Source organism: Caretta caretta, chromosome 18 (genome assembly GCF_965140235.1).
Source record: "Caretta caretta isolate rCarCar2 chromosome 18, rCarCar1.hap1, whole genome shotgun sequence".
Lineage (NCBI taxonomy): Eukaryota > Metazoa > Chordata > Testudines > Cheloniidae > Caretta > Caretta caretta.
In genome coordinates this window covers 4,441,609-4,460,820 of record NC_134223.1, presented here as the reverse complement: position 1 = coordinate 4,460,820, position 19,212 = coordinate 4,441,609, and the positions used below count along the sequence as shown (strand labels likewise).

Sequence of the window (19,212 nt, the reverse complement as noted above, 5' to 3'; positions counted from 1 at the left end):
CTGGGAGAGACAGCCCAGGCTGGAGAGTTAAGGGGGCACAGCTGTACCCCAGTTCCAGGCTGTACTCTGGGGATCCCATCACAGCTGTATCTACTCACACACATCACATACGTGTGGCAGTGTACCACACATCACTGCAGGGTACAAGGCAGACAAGGGGCCAGAGGGGCAGAGGAGGCAAGGAACTTTGCAGACACAATCACAGCCTTCCTCTAGACTTGCTACAGGAAGCATGGGCCAGCCACTACGTGGGTTCAGCTGTGGAACCCCGGGGCTACCCCGTCACGCCATGTGTCTAGTCATGGAGAGCCACAAGGCAGCTGCAGTAGAAGAGCGGCCCACAGCACCACAGATTTAGGGGGAGGGGGAGACTCTAATGACTCTAATCTCTTTGCTCTGCCAAGATAAAGATTTGTTTCTGCTATTGCCTGGCAGAGGTCTGTCTCAGGGCCCGGGCACCTGGGGTGGAGGATCTGACACTGGATCTGCACAATGGACTTCCAATAAGAACAGCAGGGTTAGTTACAAATTACCTAGCCAAAGGTGACTTTCTGCCTAACCTGCCCTACCCACCCCCTTTACACACACCAAGGCACCAGAAACCCTTTGCTAGCAGCAATAACTCCCCCAAGACACCCAAGGAAGAGTTAAGCCAACAATCCTAGGTATCCCAGGATAACACTAAAATCAAAGACACCAGGAGAGGTGGAATTTAAGAAATGAGCTCCTATTCTGGCTGTTCTCCCAACTCCACAGAACTCTGGACTCCCCAGGGCAGAAAACGGTCTCAACAGAGCCTGGGTCTTTTCCAATGTGACTTTGAAGGTTCTAACCCTGCGTCAAGTCTTGTAAGATGAACAACAATGCTTGCCTGGCCCCTAAATTCAAACAAAGCCCAGTGTCCCTTGTAAGCAGTGTCAGGATGAGCTCCGCCCTGACATCTGGTGGTGAGGTGTGGCAAGTTGTGGAAAAGAACTTCAGGGGCCGATCTCATTTGCTTAGGCACACCCACCCCGCCTAGAATGAGGCCATAGCTGCCCAAATGGTCACTTTGGCTGCTGTGGGATCCCCAGTGTCTCTGTTATTGGGGCAAGAAGAATAAATTGTTATTATGCTGATTATGGGAACTGTGCTTGGAACTGTACTTGGCCTTTTGTTATGCTGGAGGGACTCACCATCAACTAAGTAGCACTCGCTAGGCAAGGGTCATGGGTTTTAAAACTCTGTAAAGGGAGAGAGGCTGGGGGCAAGTATTAATACTTGGTGGTATGGGCCCCTTGGTGAGGGTCTTACATGTTAATTGTACTTCCTCCTCTATGCACTGTGGACTATCAGAGCTAATTTTGATTTCATTAGGAGTCTAGTTACAGGCTGTTGAGCTCACTTTGGGCAAATGGTGCACCAGCACTGAGGCTCCCCTACTACTACAAGCTGAATTCATCAAAGAACTGAACTGACTAAGGGTATGTCTACACTACAGAATAAGGTTGAATTTATAGAAACTGGTTTTATATATTTGAGCGTGTGTCCCTCCACAGAAAATGCTTTAAGTGCATTAACTCGGCAGAGTGCTTCCACAGTACTGAGGCTAGAGCTGACTTCTGGAGCGTTGCACTGGGGGTAGCTATCCCACAGTTCCCGCAGTCTCTGCTGCCCATTGGAATTCTGGGTTGAGATCCCAATGCCTGATGGGGCTAAAACATTGTCGCGGGTGGTTCTGGGTACATATCGTCAGGCCCCCCCTTCCCTCCCTTCTTCCGTGAAAGCAAGGGCAGACAATCGTTTCATGCCTTCTTTCCTGAGTTACCTGTGCAGACGCCATACCATGGCAAGCATGGAGCCTGCTCAGGTAACCGTCACTGTATGTCTCCTGGGTGCTGGCAGACATGGTACGGTATTGCTGCACAGTAGCAGCAACCCATTGCCTTGTGGCAGCAGATGGTACAGTATGACTAGTAGCCATCATCATCATCATGTCTGAGGTGCTCCTGGCCACGAGCGCCTGGGCAGACATGGGTGCAGGGACTAAATTTGGAGTGACTTGACCAGGTCATTCTCTTTAGTCCTGCAGTCAGTCCTATTGAACCGTCTTGTGGTGAGCAGGCAGATGATATGGATTGCTAGCAGTCCTACTGCATCATCTTCTGCTGAGCAGCCATGAGATGTGGAAGGCATGCAGTCCTTCTGCACCGTCTGCTGCCAGCCAAAGATGTAAAAGATAGATGGAGTGGATCAAAATAAGAAATAGACCAGATTTGTTTTGTACTCATTTGCCTCCTCCCCCATCTAGGGGACTCATTCCTCTAGGTCATACTGCAGTCACTCACAGAGAAGGTGCAGCGAGGTAAATCTAGCCATGTATCAATCAGAGGCCAGACTAACCTCCTTGTTCCAATAAGAACAATAACTTAGGTGCACCATTTCTTATTAGAACCCTCCGTGAAGTCCTGCCTGAAATACTCCTTGATATAAAGCCACCCCCTTTGTTGATATTAATTCCCTGAAGCCAACCCTGTAAGCCATGTCGTCAGTCGCCCCTCCCTCCGTCAGAGCAACGGCAGACAATCGTTCCACGCCTTTTTTCTGTGCAGACGCCATACCAAGGCAAGCATGGAGGCCGCTCAGCTCACTTTGGTAATTAGGAGCACATTAAACACCACACGCATTATCCAGCAGTATATGCAGCACCAGAACCGGGCAAAGCAATACCGGGCGAGGAGGCGACGTCAGCGCGGTCACGTGAGTGATCAGGACATGGACACAGATTTCTCTCAAAGCATGGGCCCTGCCAATGCATGCATCATGGTGCTAACGGGGCAGGTTCATGCTGTGGAACGCCGATTCTGGGCTCGGGAAACAAGCACAGACTGGTGGGACCGCATAGTGTTGCAGGTCTGGGACGATTCTCAGTGGCTGCGAAACTTTCACATGCGTAAGGGCACTTTCATGGAACTTTGTGACTTGCTTTCCCCTGCCCTGAAGCGCATGAATACCAAGATGAGAGCAGCCCTCACAGTTGAGAAGCGAGTGGCGATAGCCCTGTGGAAGCTTGCAACGCCAGACAGCTACCGGTCAGTTGGGAATCAATTTGGAGTGGGCAAATCTACTGTGGGGGCTGCTGTGATCCAAGTAGCCCACGCAATCAAAGATCTGCTGATATCAAGGGTAGTGACCCTGGGAAATGTGCAGGTTATAGTGGATGGCTTTGCTGCAATGGGATTCCCTAATTGTGGTGGGGCCATGGATGGAACCCATATCCCTATCTTGGCACCGGAGCACCAAGCCGGCGAGTACATAAACCACAAGGGGTACTTTTCAATAGTGCTGCAAGCTCTGGTGGATCACAGGGGATGTTTCACGAACATCAACGTGGGATGGCCGGGAAAGGTACATGACGCACGCATCTTCAGGAACTCTGGTCTGTTTCAAAAGCTGCAGGAAGGGACTTTATTCCCAGACCAGAAAATAACTGTTGGCGATGTTGAAATGCCTATATGTATCCTTGGGGACCCAGCCTACCCCTTAATGCCATGGTTCATGAAGCTGTACACAGGCAGCCTGGACAGTAGTCAGGAGCTGTTCAACTACAGGCTGAGCAAGTGCAGAATGGTGGTAGAGTGTGCATTTGGACGTTTAAAGGCGCGCTGGCGCAGTTTACTGACTCACTTAGACCTCAGCGAAACCAGTATTCCCACTGTTATTACTGCTTGCTGTGTGCTCCACAATATCTGTGAGAGTAAGAGGCAGACATTTATGGCGGGGTGGGAGGTTGAGGCAAATCGCCTGGCTGCTGGTTACGCACAGCCAGACACCAGGGTGGTTAAAAGAGCACAGGAGGGCACGGTACGCATCAGAGAAGCTTTGAAAACCAGTTTCATGACTGGCCAGGCTATGGTGTGAAAGTTCCGTTTGTTTCTCCTTGATGAAACCCCCCGCCCCTTGGTTCACTCTACTTCCCTGTAAGGTAACCACCCGCCCCTCCTCCCTTCGATCACCGCTTGCAGAGGCAATAAAGTCATTGTTGCTTCACATTCATGCATTCTTTATTCATTCATCACACAAATAGGGGGATGACTACCAAGGTAGCCCAGGAGGGGTGGTGGAGGAGGGAAGGAAAATGCCACATAGCACTTTAAAAGTTTACAACTTTAAAATTTATTGAATGCCAGCCTTCTTTTTTTGGGGCAATCCTCTGTGGTGGAGTGGCTGGTTGGCCGGTGGCCCCCCCACCGCGTTCTTAGGCGTCTGGGTGTGGAGGCTATGGAACTTGGGGAGGAGGGCGGTTGGTTACACAGGGGCTGTAGTGGCAGTCTGTGCTCCAGCTGCCTTTGCTGCAGCTCAACCATACACTGGAGCATACTGGTTTGGTCCTCCAGCAGCCTCAGCATTGAATTCTGCCTCCTCTCATTACGTTGCCGCCACATTTGAGCTTCAGCCCTCTCTTCAGCCCGCCACTTACTCTCTTCAGCCTGCCACTTACTCTCTTCAGCCCGCCACCTCTCCTCCCGGTCATTTTGTGCTTTCCTGCACTCTGACATTATTTGCCTCCACGCATTCGTCTGTGCTCTGTCCGTTTGGGAGGACAGCATGAGCTCGGAGAACATTTCATCTCCAGTGCGTTTTTTTTTCTTTCTAATCTTCACTAGCCTCTGGGAAGGAGAAGATCCTGTGATCATTGAAACACATGCAGCTGGTGGAGAAAAGAAAAGGGACAGCAGTATTTAAAAAGACACATTTTATAAAACAGTGGCTACACTCTTTCAGGGTAAACCTTGCTGTTAACATTACATACATAGCACATGTGCTTTTGTTACAAGGTCGCATTTTGCCTCCCCCCACCGTGTGGCTACCCCCTCAACCCTCCCCCCTCCCCGTGGCTAACAGCGGGGAACATTTCTGTTTAGTCACAGGCAAACAGCCCAACAGGAACGGGCTCCTCTGAGTGTCTCCTGAAGAAAAGCACTCTATTTCAACCAGGTGACCATGAATTATATCTCACTCTCCTGAGGATAACACAGAGAGATAAAGAATGGATGTTGTTTGAACGCCAGCAAACTTACACTGCAATGCTTTGTTGTACAATGATTCCTGAGTACGTGTTACTGGCCTGGAGTGGTAAAGTGTCCTACCATGAAAGACGCAATAAGGCTGCTCTCCCCAGAAACCTTTTGCAAAGGCTTTGGGAGTACATCCAGGAGAGCCGCGAATGCCTGGGCAAAGTAATCCTTTCACATGCTTGCTTTTAAACCATGTATAGTATTTTAAAAGGTACACTCACCGGAGGTCCCTTCTCCACCTGCTGGGTCCAGGAAGCAGCCTTGGGTGGGTTCAGGGAGTACTGGCTCCAGGTCCAGGGTGAGAAACAGTTCCTGGCTGTCGGGAAAACCGGTTTCTCTGCTTGCTTGCTGTGAGCTATCTACAACCTCATCATCATCTTCTTCGTCCCCAAAACCTGCTTCCATGTTGCCTCCATCTCCATTGAAGGAGTCAAAGAACACGGCTGGTGTAGTAGTGGCTGAACCCCCTAAAATGGCATGCAGATCATCATAGAGGCGGCATGTTTGGGGCTCTGACCCGGAGCGGCCGTTCGCCTCTCTGGTTTTCTGGTAGGCTTGCCTCAGCTCCTTAAGTTTCATGCAGCACTGCTTCGGGTCCCTGTTATGGCCTCTGTCCTTCATGCCCTGGGAGATTTTGACAAAGGTTTTGGCATTTCAAAAACTGGAACGGAGTTCTGATAGCACGGATTCCTCTCCCCATACAGCGATCAGATCCCGTACCTCCCGTTCGGTCCATGCTGGAGCTCTTTTGCGATTCTGGGACTCCATCATGGTCACCTCTGCTGATGAGCTCTGCTTGGTCACCTGCAGCTTGCCACACTGGCCAAACAGGAAATGAGATTCAAAAGTTTGCGGTTCTTTTCCTGTCTACCTGGCCACTGCATCTGAGTTGAGAGTGCTGTCCAGAGCGGTCACAATGGAGCACTCCGGGATAGCTCCCGGAGGCCAATACCGTCAAATTGTGTCCACAGTACCCCAAATTTGACCCGGCAAGGCCCATTTAAGTGCTAATCCACTTGTCAGGGGAGGAGTAAAGAAATCGATTTTAAGAGCCCTTTAAGTCGAAATAAAGGGCTTCATCGTGTGGACGGGTGCAGGTTTAGATCGATTTAACGCTGCTAAATTCGACCTAAAGTCCTAGTGTAGACCAGGGCTAAGAGCTGAAATCACTGAGCGTTGTGTTAAGTAGTGGGGGAGCCTGAAGATATATTGTGGAGCAGTTTGCGGGATGGCTGGAGTGCCTTGTGGACAGGCTGGTGGAGCAGTTCATAGGATGGTGGGAGCTGCTGGTGGGACGCGGAGCAGTTTGTGGACCGGCTGGTGGAGCAGTTCGTGGGATGGCAGGAGCTGCTTGTGGGCCGCAGAGCTGAGCGAAGCAGTTTGTGGGGCGGCTGGCGGAGCGGAGCGGAGCCCTATGGAGCTGTGGGGCGGTCAGCTTCAGATCATGTAAAGTGCCCCTTACCCCCGTCCCCATCTCCACCCAGGTTGGGAGGTAAAGCTCTGCAGATAAACTTTCGAACTCTGGGGCTGCCCTGACCAGGGACAGAGACTTTTGGGTCATTGGACTTTTGGGACTTTGGGTGATTTGGGGTTGCTGGACTCAAGAACCAAAGGGAAAGGGCATGCCCCAATTTGCTTGGTGTGGGTTTTTTTGCTCATGGGTTGTGTTATGAATCCTGTTGGTGGTGTTTCCCCAACATAATGCCACATTGTTTCTCTCTGTTATTAAAAGGCTTTTTGCTACACTCAGACTATGTGCTTGCAAGAGGGGAAGTATTGCCTCTTGGAGGCGCCCAGCAAGGGTGGTATGTATTTGTCCCAGGTCACTGGGTGGGGGCTCGAGCCGGTTTGCATTGTGTTATTGGAATGGATCCCCTAGATATTGAACCCGGCCCTTGTTGCTGCCAACTCTGATGGGCAGAAGGGTTACACCCTGTTTGCAGAGTCAAAGCTCTGCTCCTCTAAAAACCTCGCATGAAAAACCAAAAGCAAACAAACCTGCACAGAGGGGTCTCCCAGGGAGCCCAGTGCATGGAATTCTGTACACACGCAGCCCCATGCCAGTTGCGCAGCCTGCTACAGGGCTATTGCCTGCTCACCAGACTCCTTATCACAGTTTATACAGTTGGCAGCATGAACCCCTTCCTGGGGCGGGGGGGCTCTTGGGGAAGTCTCCTCTACACCCCTGGAGGCTGCAGGGGTAGCTCTGGTTGATGATGGGATTAAGGCGATAACCTTGTTTTATACATCTTAGTGTCTCTCTTTTGTTCGCTTTGCTGTCAACTCCCTGCCAAAGAGAAGTGAGAGAGGCAGCGCTTAGGTATGCAGGAGGGAGGGCTCTTCTCTCTGGCCATGAGCTGCTAACAGCCAGTGCACGGAGCAGCTCTCAGCTGCTGGAGGGACATTCCCAGCGTAAAGTTGTAGCTTTCTACAAAGCAGGTTTCCTTGCCTGTGTCACCAATAACACTGATGGGGATAACCCACCCGGCTTCCTGACCCGCTCACACGCTCAGCCGTTCACACGGCCGATTCGCTTTCAGTGTTTCCCTCAGCTCGGAAAGGAAAACAGACCAGGACGTTTCACGTCTGTTTTGTCAGTTTCCAGCCAATGTCACTGTCAGGTTCCTGTGCCCTAGCACAGTGCTGCAACGTCTGGATTGCAAATGCAGCAAGGTAGGGTGACCAGATGTCCCAGTTTTATAGGCACCTATTACCCCCCACCCCGTCCCGATTTTTCACATTTGCTATCTGGTCACCCTGGTGTAGGGGAATGTCTACTTGTGAATAAAAGATCAAATAAAATAAATAAAATCCCCCCCCTTACCCACTGGAATTTATAAGAATGTTCACGGGACCATTTCTGCTGTGAGAGTTCATTGTGCAAATCCTATATTCTATGGCTCATTTTGACATGTTGGTATCTTTGCCCCCAGCCCTCCCCTTTAAGAGGTAAAGAGAGACTTACCCACACAGAAATCTCTCTGCTCTTGGTAGCCAGCGCTGCACACACATTTCCCAATGGGCACCAGCCATTCCCCCTCAGCACTGCAGTACATTTTGGGGGTGTCTCTCTCCTCAGAGTGCCTCACACATTCGCCCCGCACCTCCACCAAGGAGGAGGAGTCCGCCCCGGTAACCACCTCGGAGAAGGACGCCAGGTTCCTGACCATCGCGGGGCACTTCTTGTAGTATACCCGGACAGAGACGATGGCAATGCAGGCCCCTATGTCCTGGAAAGCCAGGTAAAAGCCCCGCTTGCTCAGGGGTCCCACGCCCCTCACCTCAGTGTTGAGTTTGAGCCGCCTGACCCCCAGGTCTACGCTGGTGAAGCTCTCGTCGGCTGCTATGGTATCAATCTTCACAAACTGGCTCTCCCGGGTGCTGGTGCCCAGGTCCCGGTCCGACTCCAGGTAGTAGAGATTGAATGTCTCCTTGCAGGTGCCCAGCACCCCAGGCATACTGTTACAGTCCCGCAGGGTGAACTTGATCTCAGCATAAACCCGACGGGCACCGTCCCGTTGGACCCAATTGCTGCGCAGCCAGTTGTTCTGGTTTGGGGTCATGACATTACAGACTTGGTAGGTGTGGATAGGGGTGAAAAATTCATCCATTTCATTGATAGAATCCCACTGTGGGACAGAGGGGGAGAGGTTAGTATGAACACGCACATCAGCCATTCACTGATACAAGCCCTCGGACGGGGGGAGAAGGGTAAGTGTGAACATGCCCTTCATCTCCCCACAACAGAACGGTTGTAACTGCAGCTGAATGAATGATCTTTTATGAATAAAGCTGATTATGAATTTAGGGGGACACTTTGCGGGTCTATGGGATTTAGGTGCACAAGCCCTATTTAAAGCCGCTGGTATTTGTGCTCCTAAATCCCTTGGGTGCTTCTGACAAATCCCCCTTTCCTTGAGCCCTTTTGCTGTTTTCAAATTGTTGGCAAACCCACCCTGATTTCCATGGGTGTGTTCCCTGTTCGTGAGGATTCACCAGAGTTCCTGGGAGCAGATCTCAGGTTCTGGGAAGCTCACAAACTGTCCACTGCAGCTGGACACGGTTATTAATGGTGTGTGATTGGTCCCTTGGGTCCCAGCTTCTGCTCCCTGACTGGATGACAAACATTTTAAAGAGGTGACTGTTGAATGACAAACAACAAAGAGCAAAAAATGAAAAGCACACAAGCTACCTTTCCTGCAGAGTTCTGTGATGTCGGGACTGGAAAGGGCACTCTTGCATCAATTAGCCAAGCTCCTCCCCCTGCCAACAGACCCGTTCCAGCTTCCTTCCTGCCCCTGGCACCGAGAGCTGGCACATGGGGCCTCTGACCAATCTCCTACCTTGCTTTTTCTCCTCCTTAACTAAAGGAGCACATTGCAGGTTGCTTTTTTTTTTGGAGGGGGTTCCAGAAATCAGCCAGAGCAACCAGAAGGGGCCAGGTCCTGGCATAAAACAAAGGTTTGGGCTCCAGAAAATCTGTAGTAATAATTCCTGCTCCAGCCTCCCTCTCTGTGACTTGTTTGCTGTGCCTAGTAGAGGCCCTAGACTGAGGGGCAGCACAAGATGTCCTGCTGGCATCTAACTCATAAACACTGTGACTGCAATGAGAGAGGCTGACCGGAGAGGTGCCTTGGGGCTCTCCCGTATCTTCCTTGCACACTGCTCCTTGGATGGCTGCCCTGACCAGTGATCCCCCCAGACTCAGCCATCAGCACTGCTCTGAACACAGCCCGGTGAGTGACTGTCATGCTGAAAATGGGGCTCTGGTCTGGGGCTCCTCCAAACTTACCTGGTCTCCTGCCTTGCCACCTCCCACTCTTGTCCTCCTCCCTCTCTCTCCTTCCACCAAGACTAGCCCCATTCTTCTACTTTCTCTGGTCCTGAGCCCTAGTCCCTCTCCCCAGGCCAGGGACATCCCAGCGCACGCCACGGTGCCACCCAAGTGGAAGCCCCACAGGATGCAGCAGTGGGGCCCAGCCAATGGGCTGAAGGGCCCAATCTCCCAAAGGCAGGGATCCTGTGTGTCTGAGTGGGGAAGGGAGGGAGGGCAGGAGGGAGCCAGGAGCTCTGGAGCAGAGACTCGTTTGAATGTGGTAAGGGCTCAGACCCTGCTGGGAGTGGGCTGGAGCTTTGGAATGATACTGCCCCCGCCCCCAGACGCTGTACTTGCCCTTCGCATGAACCGCCAGAGAGTGACATGCAGAGTGACACTGGGGGCAGGCCCCTGGCTCAGCCATGGCCCTTGCTGATGCCTTGCCTGCTACGGAAGGCCCGGACTCTGTCAGGACACTGGGGCTCCTGGCAGATCTGTCCGAGCACCACGGACACTATAATACTTATTGCCAGGACAACACTCCCCTGCCCCGTGTTTCAGCAGTGGTGTTTGAACTCAGGACCTTCAGATCCATAGCAGAGACCTCGACCACTAAAGTCAAAGGAGTACTAGAGTAGAAGTAGCAGTAGGCTGTTACCCTGAATGTGGAGGAGCCGCTAGAGGGCAATATGACACAGGGTGCAAGCACGTTTCACTAGCAAAGATCTTTCAGATCTGAACCAAGCCCTTAGAAATGTCACTTGTGTTTCAGAATCTGACCCCTGAATCCATGTGTGCCGCCCCCTGCCCCCAAGGCCTCTGCCACAAACCCACTTCAGCTCAAGCTCTTTAACCCAGACACCAAGCCCATCAAAATGGCCCTGGCCCTGTCACCCCCAGATGCTGTAAGCAGCCGCATGGGCCCTGCTTTCCTAAGGTGCAGGACATGCTGGTCCCTGGAAGTGCGAAGCCATTTAGAGCTGAGAACTCTCAACTCTGCTTTGCCAAACCCCATATTATCCTGTCTAGCCCTGCTGACCTCAGGCCTGTTGGCTCCTTCTGCACCGCATCATGTGAGCACATGGTTAGTAGGGATGGAATGACATTGGGACAGTTCACGCTTCCTAGTGCCTCTACCTCCAGCAAAAGCAAACCTCCTTTCTGGCAGAAATTTTGCATCTCTAGTCTCCTGCAAGAGGAGAACTTCTTTGCATCTCACAAGGTTTAAGGAGGGTTGAACCTCCAACTTCCAAAATGCACCTGCAACTTCCAAAATGCACTCACTTCTGGAAAAGTCTCCTAACTTTCTATTGCTGTCCTAGAGCTCAGATTTGCCTGGAAAAGAGAGGAACTTCCCGTGTGTTGCAGTCATTAGGCCTCAAGGAAAATGAGTTCAAAGGGGATATTGAAATATGCTGATGCATAATTGAAAAGTTAGTCACTCGCTCTGGAAAAATGAACTTCTGCTTACTACAAAAATCACCTCCAAAATCATACAGCTGCATTGAGGCGTCTCGTGCATCCACCCCACAGACACAACGTGATGGGCATGTTAGAAATATGCCCAGGATGGCATTCAGAAAGGCCATGTGTCAGCTCGGTAGGACCGCTTTCCGACCCCAGCAACTGTGCAGCACCAGAGAGAATGGGTATGTCTACCCAGAAGTTTATGGGGTGATTGTAAAACAGGGAACCATATCCTGCTAGCTTTCATCTATCTAGCCCAGATAACAGTAGCAGTGAAGAGGTGCAGGCTAGCTGCCCCCGTACAAGCTCATCAGCTTGCTAGCCTGCGCAGGGTCCAGGTCAGTGCACCTTCACTGCTATTGTTACCCAGGCTAGATTAAAGCTAGCTTTGGTATGCCTACCTGTGCTACAATCAGCCTAAAGTGCAGTTGACGTACCCAGTGAGTGCAGGACTCCTGCAGAGTTCATAGCCCCTGCCTCTGGCTACCCTGAATTGTAGGGATTCCATCTTCAGCACATTTGGGGACGTGGAGTGAAACTTAACAAACAAGCCTCTGGCAGCTGAGCATTCTTGCTTTGTCTTCACTGCAGGGTTTACTTTAGTTATCTGCATTCAGGTTAACCCCCTCTTGAGTTAGTCCAGCTCCAGTGAGAGTGGACACACTGCGAAGTAACACTGGAACTGCACAGAGCGATTGGGTCAGCAGCCGATGAGCATTAGCCTGCGCCCCCAGCCAGGGCAGCCAACTCAAGGTCAGGCTTGTCTACCCTGCACCGCAGTGCAGGCCACGGGAATTGCAGAGCGCACCAAAGTGTTGCAATCTAGCTGCCCCATGTGGACACTGCCACACGAACTAAAAGGCACCTAGCTCACGTTAACACAGTCCTGTTCGCTAAGGTGAACTAGGTACCTGTTAGTTTGTGCCAGCAGCATCCACACAGGACAGTTCAAGTGCAACACTCTGGTGCACGCAGCAGTTCACACCCCCCCGTGGGCCACACTGCAGCACACTGTAGACATAGCCTCAAAAGTGCAACACACTCAAGTAAAAGGTTTGTGTGTGGATGGGAGACAGGACAGGGCCGACACTTAAGTTAACTCTGCAGTGAAGACAAGGCCTCAGCAGGTTATAACTAGAACTAGCAGGAGTCTAGAAATCCTCAAAGAAAAACGGAACCCAACCTTCTCTCTGGCCTTTTGCCCCAGGCACCACATCCACTTCCCATTGACCAATGGCTCACAAAGACAAAGCGGCAAACCCAGCCCATGATTACAGCCCCTCTGCCATCATCCTGGTCCAGGACTTTGATGGCCTCATTCACTGATGCAATAGCTCCCAAGCCAATGCTCCAGATTGGCCAGTTGAACTTCTCCACATCCATCATGATCATGTGGAAAACACCCCACCAACCCCCACCTAGGCAGGCCCCTTCCCGATACACTGGGGAAGAGTGAGGGGTCATGTCACTGCATCAGACCAGACTGTTAGTATTCACACAAACAGAAACGCATTTGTGAAGTAACAACATGGGGTTCTCTCTCTGGGGTGAGAAAGGGCTGAGTTAAGGTTGGTAAGTGAACGTTTCCAGCCTCTGTTCGCCCCAAATCTGCCGGCCCTGTCCAGGGCCCTGTCCTACCAAAGCAATAAAAAGAGTCAGCAAACCTAGTGGGCCCAGGGGGAGCTGAGGGGACAGGAGCCAGGACATGTACCACACTATAGCACAACACAACACAGCGCTGGAGGGAGTGGCACATCCCACTACAGCACAACAGGGCACTCCCCTCTCTGGAGTGAGTGGAAAGCCGTTCTTCAGCACGCAGGGAAATGTGCGGGGGAGGACGCTAAAGCCATTGTCACAATTCATTGGGCACAAACGACACCAATGTCTGTTTTCTGTCTTTTCCCTGCTGAGCCCATTGAGACATTAATTGCAACTGTGAGCTGGAAAAGGCGCCTGCCCACCCCACTGTCAGTGCCATGAGGTGCAGCCCCAGGATCGCTCCCTGCCCCCAGTGCTCACCAGACACCACGTGAGCTCTCCGCTGTGAGGTGTCACTGGGAGCTGGGGCTCAGGGCAAGCAAAGAACAGGGCTCTCTGGGGAATGTGACAAGCCAGAGTCCAGCCACTTATCCACTGAACCCTCACAGAATCACCAGTCCCGCGGTTCCCAAAGGAGCAATACACTGCCCCTAACGAGTCCTACCCTAGAACACAGCTTCTGCGGAACACACAGCACTGAGATATATTTATAGTGAAAACATGGATCCGGATATTATCAAAGAACAGAGAGTGACGTGATAGTGAGTAAAAATATTAGGAACAAATGGCTACACATAAAACAAAATCACAACACGCTTCCTAGAAACTACACTTAACTCACAGGCTAACCCCCTGTCTCAGACACTTATCTCATCCAAAGTTCTCCCCAGTGTTTTCACCCAAGCCTGGCTGAGATCCTTTTTTCATGAAGCAAATTCACTGTCCATTTACTTACCCAGTGAAGGATGCTAGGGTGTCTTCTTTGTTCCCTAAATATACTTGACAAAACCTTTGCTGTGCCCCTCCAGATAGGGTAGTGTCCCCCCACCACTGCTTGCTTCCCTGGTACTTTTCTCTTTGAAGTTTTCACAACCCTTTGTTAGCATTTCATTCAGACTGGTGAGTGGAGCCGACTGTGACCTGTGCAATACTTAATTAACATGTAAACAGCCAGCTAGGGAAACACTTCTTGTCTGATAACAAACCTGGTGACCTGTCCCTACGCACAGACCATAAGAACATAACATACAACCTATGTACATCCCTACTTATAACATCCATACATGCGTCTCACCATGATTTTGATGACCAGTATGACACTGGCTTTCAGTTGACACCTCCCATGACACTTCTTGGATTGCATATACCAGGCCCAGAAGATCCCTGTTACCCCTCTGCACCCCCTCCATGCCCCTTGTTGGTTGGCACTAAGAGGTTCCTGGGTCACACACATTCATCCTGCTTGTGCCACACCCAAGCCACACCTGCCCATGCCTGATGGCAAGTCCTCTCTACATTACTCCTGAGCACCTCTCGGGCATGCTCAGGTGGGTGGTCACTATGCAGGTGGCTGGGGGTGATACTGTTAGCCCAGCCTGTTTGCTGGCTGGCCTCAACCCAAGGTCAAACCTGCAGGGGACCTTCCTACTTTTCAGGTGTTCTTTGCTTGCTCTTTGCCCCTGGCCCCCTAAAAAGACCATGTCAGTGGGGTCAGACCTTACTCCACCTCCACAGGGCCTCTCCTGTGCGGCCTCTGCCCTTGGCACCATGGCTTGGCTTTCAGAGCTACGTGGCTCATTCTCTGCACTGCAGGCTGGCACTCAGCATGGTGTGGTGCTTGCCAGCCAGCAGGCCCATGACCTTCCCAGTCTGGCCTTCCCCACGCCTCGCTCTCTCCTCCCTTTGCAGGCATCTGACGGCTCCTGAGAAGAGCTCTCACCCTTGACACTCAGGCTGCTATTGGAAAGCGGAGGTGGGTCGGGGCCTGGGACGTTTGCGGGGAGCAGCAGGCAGGGAGGCTGGGCAGGTCTTTGAGGCTGACCTACCTTAGAACTGAAGTGAAAGCAGCGACTCTGGGCTGCCCCAGCCTCCTCTCTGTGATGTAAACAGGTTTCCTTTCTCAGGGCTCCGCTAATGTGCATCGCTTGCCTCTGGGGCAGCAACCAACATGCCTGACTCAGCGTGCCACTCACTGCTCCGCCTCCGAGCAGACTGCACGGGGCTTCTCTAGCAAAGACTTCTCCAGCCTAATGGTGGAGCCATGGAACGACCACAGGCCTGGTTGCAGGAGGCACACACGGGGAACCAGCACCCGATAACAGCGCTGAGACACTGACACTGTCTTACACTGGGTCTGGGAAATAACAGAATGAGGGAGTCGAGTCCTGCCTGCCACAGGCAGCGCAGACCCATCCTCTCTGGACTAGCCCTTCAGGGCCAGGGTCACTGGGATCACACTGCAGCTCTAGCAAGGCCCTGAGCCCCTGGGGGGATTCGCCAGGAGGGGTGGTGGGCAGGGGTCCAGTCATCCTGGCCTCCACTCCAGGGTCTGAAACCAGGGACGCAGGGAGAGACACGGAGCAAGGAAAACTTCAACGGAAAGCAAGTCAGGATGGCCACCCTCTGCTTCAGCATCTCTTAGTGTAGGAAGATTCCAGCTCGTGGGCTAAGGCTTCCTCCTGCCCCGATCCCAGCTCCTGGGCAGAAGACTGAGCGACTACTCCCCTGCTGCCATTCTAGCGCAGAGCGTGCCGTGCTCAGCCCTGCTCCCTGCGACCAGCTGCCATCCTGTTCTCCTCCCCTGGCCTGGCAAGGCTGCCACAGCCTCCCTGGGTGCTCTTGGTGCACAGGTGCTGACTTCCCAATGTGCCGGGGCGTGCTCAGCTGCTGGCTCTGCTCCAGGCCCCGCCCTCCCACCCCCTTCCCCGAAGTCCGCACCCTGCCTCTTCTCACCCTCACCCCACCCCGTCTCTTTCCGCTCTGTTCTACCCCTTCCCTCGAGCATGCCTCCTCCTCACTCTTCCCCCCTCCCGCCCAGAGCCTCCTGCACGCCGCGGAACATGGGGAGGGAGGAGGAGGCACTGATCGGTGGGACCCATCAGTGGGTGGGAGGCTCTGGGAAAGGAGTGGGGCTGATTGGGGAGCTGCCGGGGGGTGCTGAGCACCCACCACTTTTTCCCCAGGGGTGCTCCAGCCTGGAGTACCCACAGCGTCGGCGCCTATGCCTTGGTGCTTCACGTATCTCTCTGTGCCTTGGTTTTCTCCTCTGTAGAACCCCTCCCAGCCTCGCGGAGAGGGCGGCGGTGTAGCTCCTTCAGGGTTTCCCAAGCACTCTGAGCTCCTCTGATGCAAGCTGCTAGAAATCAGCCAGTCGTCACCATTATCCGCTGCGCCGTGTAAACATGCCTGGCCCAGGGTGTGGCTCCCAGGTCCCATCCTCCATCATGCCAAGCTGTTAGGGATGGGGGCAGACATAAGCAGGCCCAATGGGCACCACTGAACACTTTCTTTTACCTTGCTGCGGGCAAGTATGACGCTGGGCGGGTCAGTTGCTCCCTCTACTTCTGATGGGCAAGACAGCCAGAGCCTGAACTACGAGTGACGCAGCGGGAGGGAACAGCTTTCTGCAGCACCTCTGCAGGTGCTGGGCACGATCGGCACAGCGAAGGGGGAAGGCTCAGCATCTGGAAACACCAACTCAGGAAACCCCAAGGGGCTCATTCCTTGGGGCAGGGGCCATCTTTGTCTCCTGTTTTCATATACTATGATGGCTGGGCCATGACTAGGGCTCCTGGGTGCTACAGTAACACAAATAATTCACAGTAACAACAGGGGAGGTACTGTCTCTCTGCCAGAGGGTCTGTTGGGCCGCAGACCAGACCCCCGTGGGGAGTGGTGGATGTCCCATCACTTGGGATTCCTTGGGAATATTCCCTCTGGTTGGAAGGAATGATCTGGAGAGGTCTTTCCCATCCCTGATAGCTCGCTCTAGCAAAGGCTACCAAGAGTGTCTGATCGCCTGGTAACTTCTACTGATGGGAAGCTGGTGCCACTGATTAAAAGAACTATATCAAAGCTAGGTCTTTTTATTAGCCCAGAGTGTGTCCTGCCTGAAGAGGGCCTAGAGTGATCCCGCATCAACTCGGGAGTGTCACTAGGTCCCTGTGCTCCTGGGCCACCAGCGTGGGACAAGATCCCATCCTGTGTGTGCGTGGAGAGATTCAGCATCCAGGGACAGGCATTAGGCAACTCTGTGACTTTAAGGGTTTCTCTCTTTTACGGTAATTACAGGACCCCAAGGCTAGTTGCCCTTCCCGGGAGAGGCGTCTCTGCCTGGCAGAGCTGACTTTGAGTGAGGGGCTGAGGAGGAGGGGATAAGGATCAGTTCAATAACGAGGGCGCTGTGCGTGCACCTGGCCTCTCCAGCCGCGCTCACTTCGGCCGGCTCCTGGCTGCTGGTTTGAAGTGGCTTTTATTAAACGAAGCTCAGCTCGTCCCCCGTCACTGTGATAAGATCCCCCAGAGAGACGAAAATGAGGACATCATAATTAGCGCGGTGAGTGCGCGGCGGGGGGAGGGAGTGCAATTCCATCAGCATTCAGGGGCTCGTTTAATAGTTTAAATTAAAGTCAACATAAGTTATAAAAAAAGAAATACCAGATTATAAAAGGGAAAAGATGCAAACAGCAGATAGCTCTGCGGCTGAGCAAGGTCTCCAAAATCTCCCCAGGGCCTGCATGGTGCAACGGAGGGGGACGAGGAGGAAAAGGGGAAGTTGAAGGGAACGAACACATAAGGAGAAAAGCCTGGCTCCATGAAAGAGCCTCAGCCTTGCTATTTTCCATGACAATCCCCCAAATGGCTCCCACCCTCTGGCTGTGCCAAGCCAGGGGGCTCCATGAAAGAGCCTCAGCCTACCCAGTCCTGGGATCATGCCTACGGGGGACAGCCACGGAGCCCTCACTGCTGGTCCTGCCAGCATGGTAGAGCTGCCACTGCCCCCAGAAATGTCCTGAGCTCTTCCCTGATGGGCACTGAGCTGCGAGTCCTTCCCAGGAGCCAGCAGCACAGTCAAGTGGAAGAGGGAAAATAACCCACATTATTGTAGCAATAAAGCATTAAATGTGGTTTTTAATAGTGACAATCCCCATAAAATCAGTCACTCTGATGGCTAACAAGGGATTTGTTAGGCAGTTAACTACCCTGAGCTTTACCTCAGGCCGTTAACTGCTGGTAGTTACCAGCATCCAGGGAATTAGCTGTAAGTGCTTTTATCTTGTTTAAAATCTTTATTTTCAAAGGCTCCGCTCCTCCTGACATACCCATTTTTAAATGAATATTAGCTGCACTGTGGCATGTTCTGTACTCTGCTTTCAGTGCCAATATTCATGCAGGCAGAGCCCAGACCTTCCAGAGAAACCCCCGGAAATCTCATGGCAGGCCAAGGGGGTCCCGGGCAGCTGTAAAAGCCTAGATATTCCTGCAGCATATTCCTGACCACTGTTGCCTGATACTCTGCTGCACCTGCAGACCCATGGCTCAGGGGTCCTCTCTGGAGGTGAGGGCTCCACCCCCACGTTCTGTGCTAGGCAGTTACAAACAATGCAGATGGGAGTGCCTGCATTCAAAGGCTGTTGTAAGCAGCAAAGCGTCTCCGTTCTTAGCCCAGGCCTTCCAGAGCAGTGAACTCTCCCAGCTGATAGCACCCAGGATGGCTGAGGGGTTGGCCATGGGGTAGGAAGCCCCTCGCCTCTAGTGTGATGGTACAAATGCCTTGTAGAAAAAGAGCCGGCCTGACTCACTCCGACCCAAGAGCTGTTATCATTGACTGGCTGTCCGGTGGGAGGGTTCAGGTCCCAATGGCTTTCCTGGCAGCAGGCTCGGGAGAGAGGCCAAGACCTTCCCTGCCAGAAGTGGGAGAGACCTTAAGTGGGGCAATGAGCCAGATGCTCCTCCTGTCTGTGCTGTGACTGCTCCGTTGATGCAGGAGATCAGCCCCTGGCCACCCCGCTGGTGCTTCACCAGCAGGAAACTTTCATCGGTAGCACTCAAGCACGACAGGCAGCTTCTCCTGTGGCATGCATCTCAGCTGGTTGTTTAAGCAAATTTGGTGCAATTCCACTGATACTTTTTGGATTATTCCAGAGCGATGACAAGCTGGTTTGGGGGGGTTTTGTTCCTGGCCTGCGTTCAGGGCACCCAAAAGCAGCTGCACAGTTAAACCGAGAGTGACAGAGAGCGAGGCACCTGCCACATAGCAGGAAATCAGTCTGGAAAACAAGCAGCAATTTCTTCTGAGCAACACACTGCAGGCAACTGACCGTTACCCAG

General features: G+C 52.6%; 1 protein-coding gene across 3 annotated transcripts in view; it reads right to left on the bottom strand.

The window, feature by feature from the left end:
- Nucleotides 1–19,212, bottom strand: part of EPHA8 (EPH receptor A8) — a 137,636-nt gene that overhangs the window by 79,566 nt on the left and 38,858 nt on the right. For all 3 annotated transcript variants that reach the window (XM_048824902.2, XM_048824903.2, XM_075120994.1), the window contains exon 3: nucleotides 8,023–8,686. In XM_048824902.2, coding sequence (XP_048680859.2) covers nucleotides 8,023–8,686 — 664 coding nt within the window. The remainder of the gene's footprint in view (nucleotides 1–8,022; nucleotides 8,687–19,212) is intronic.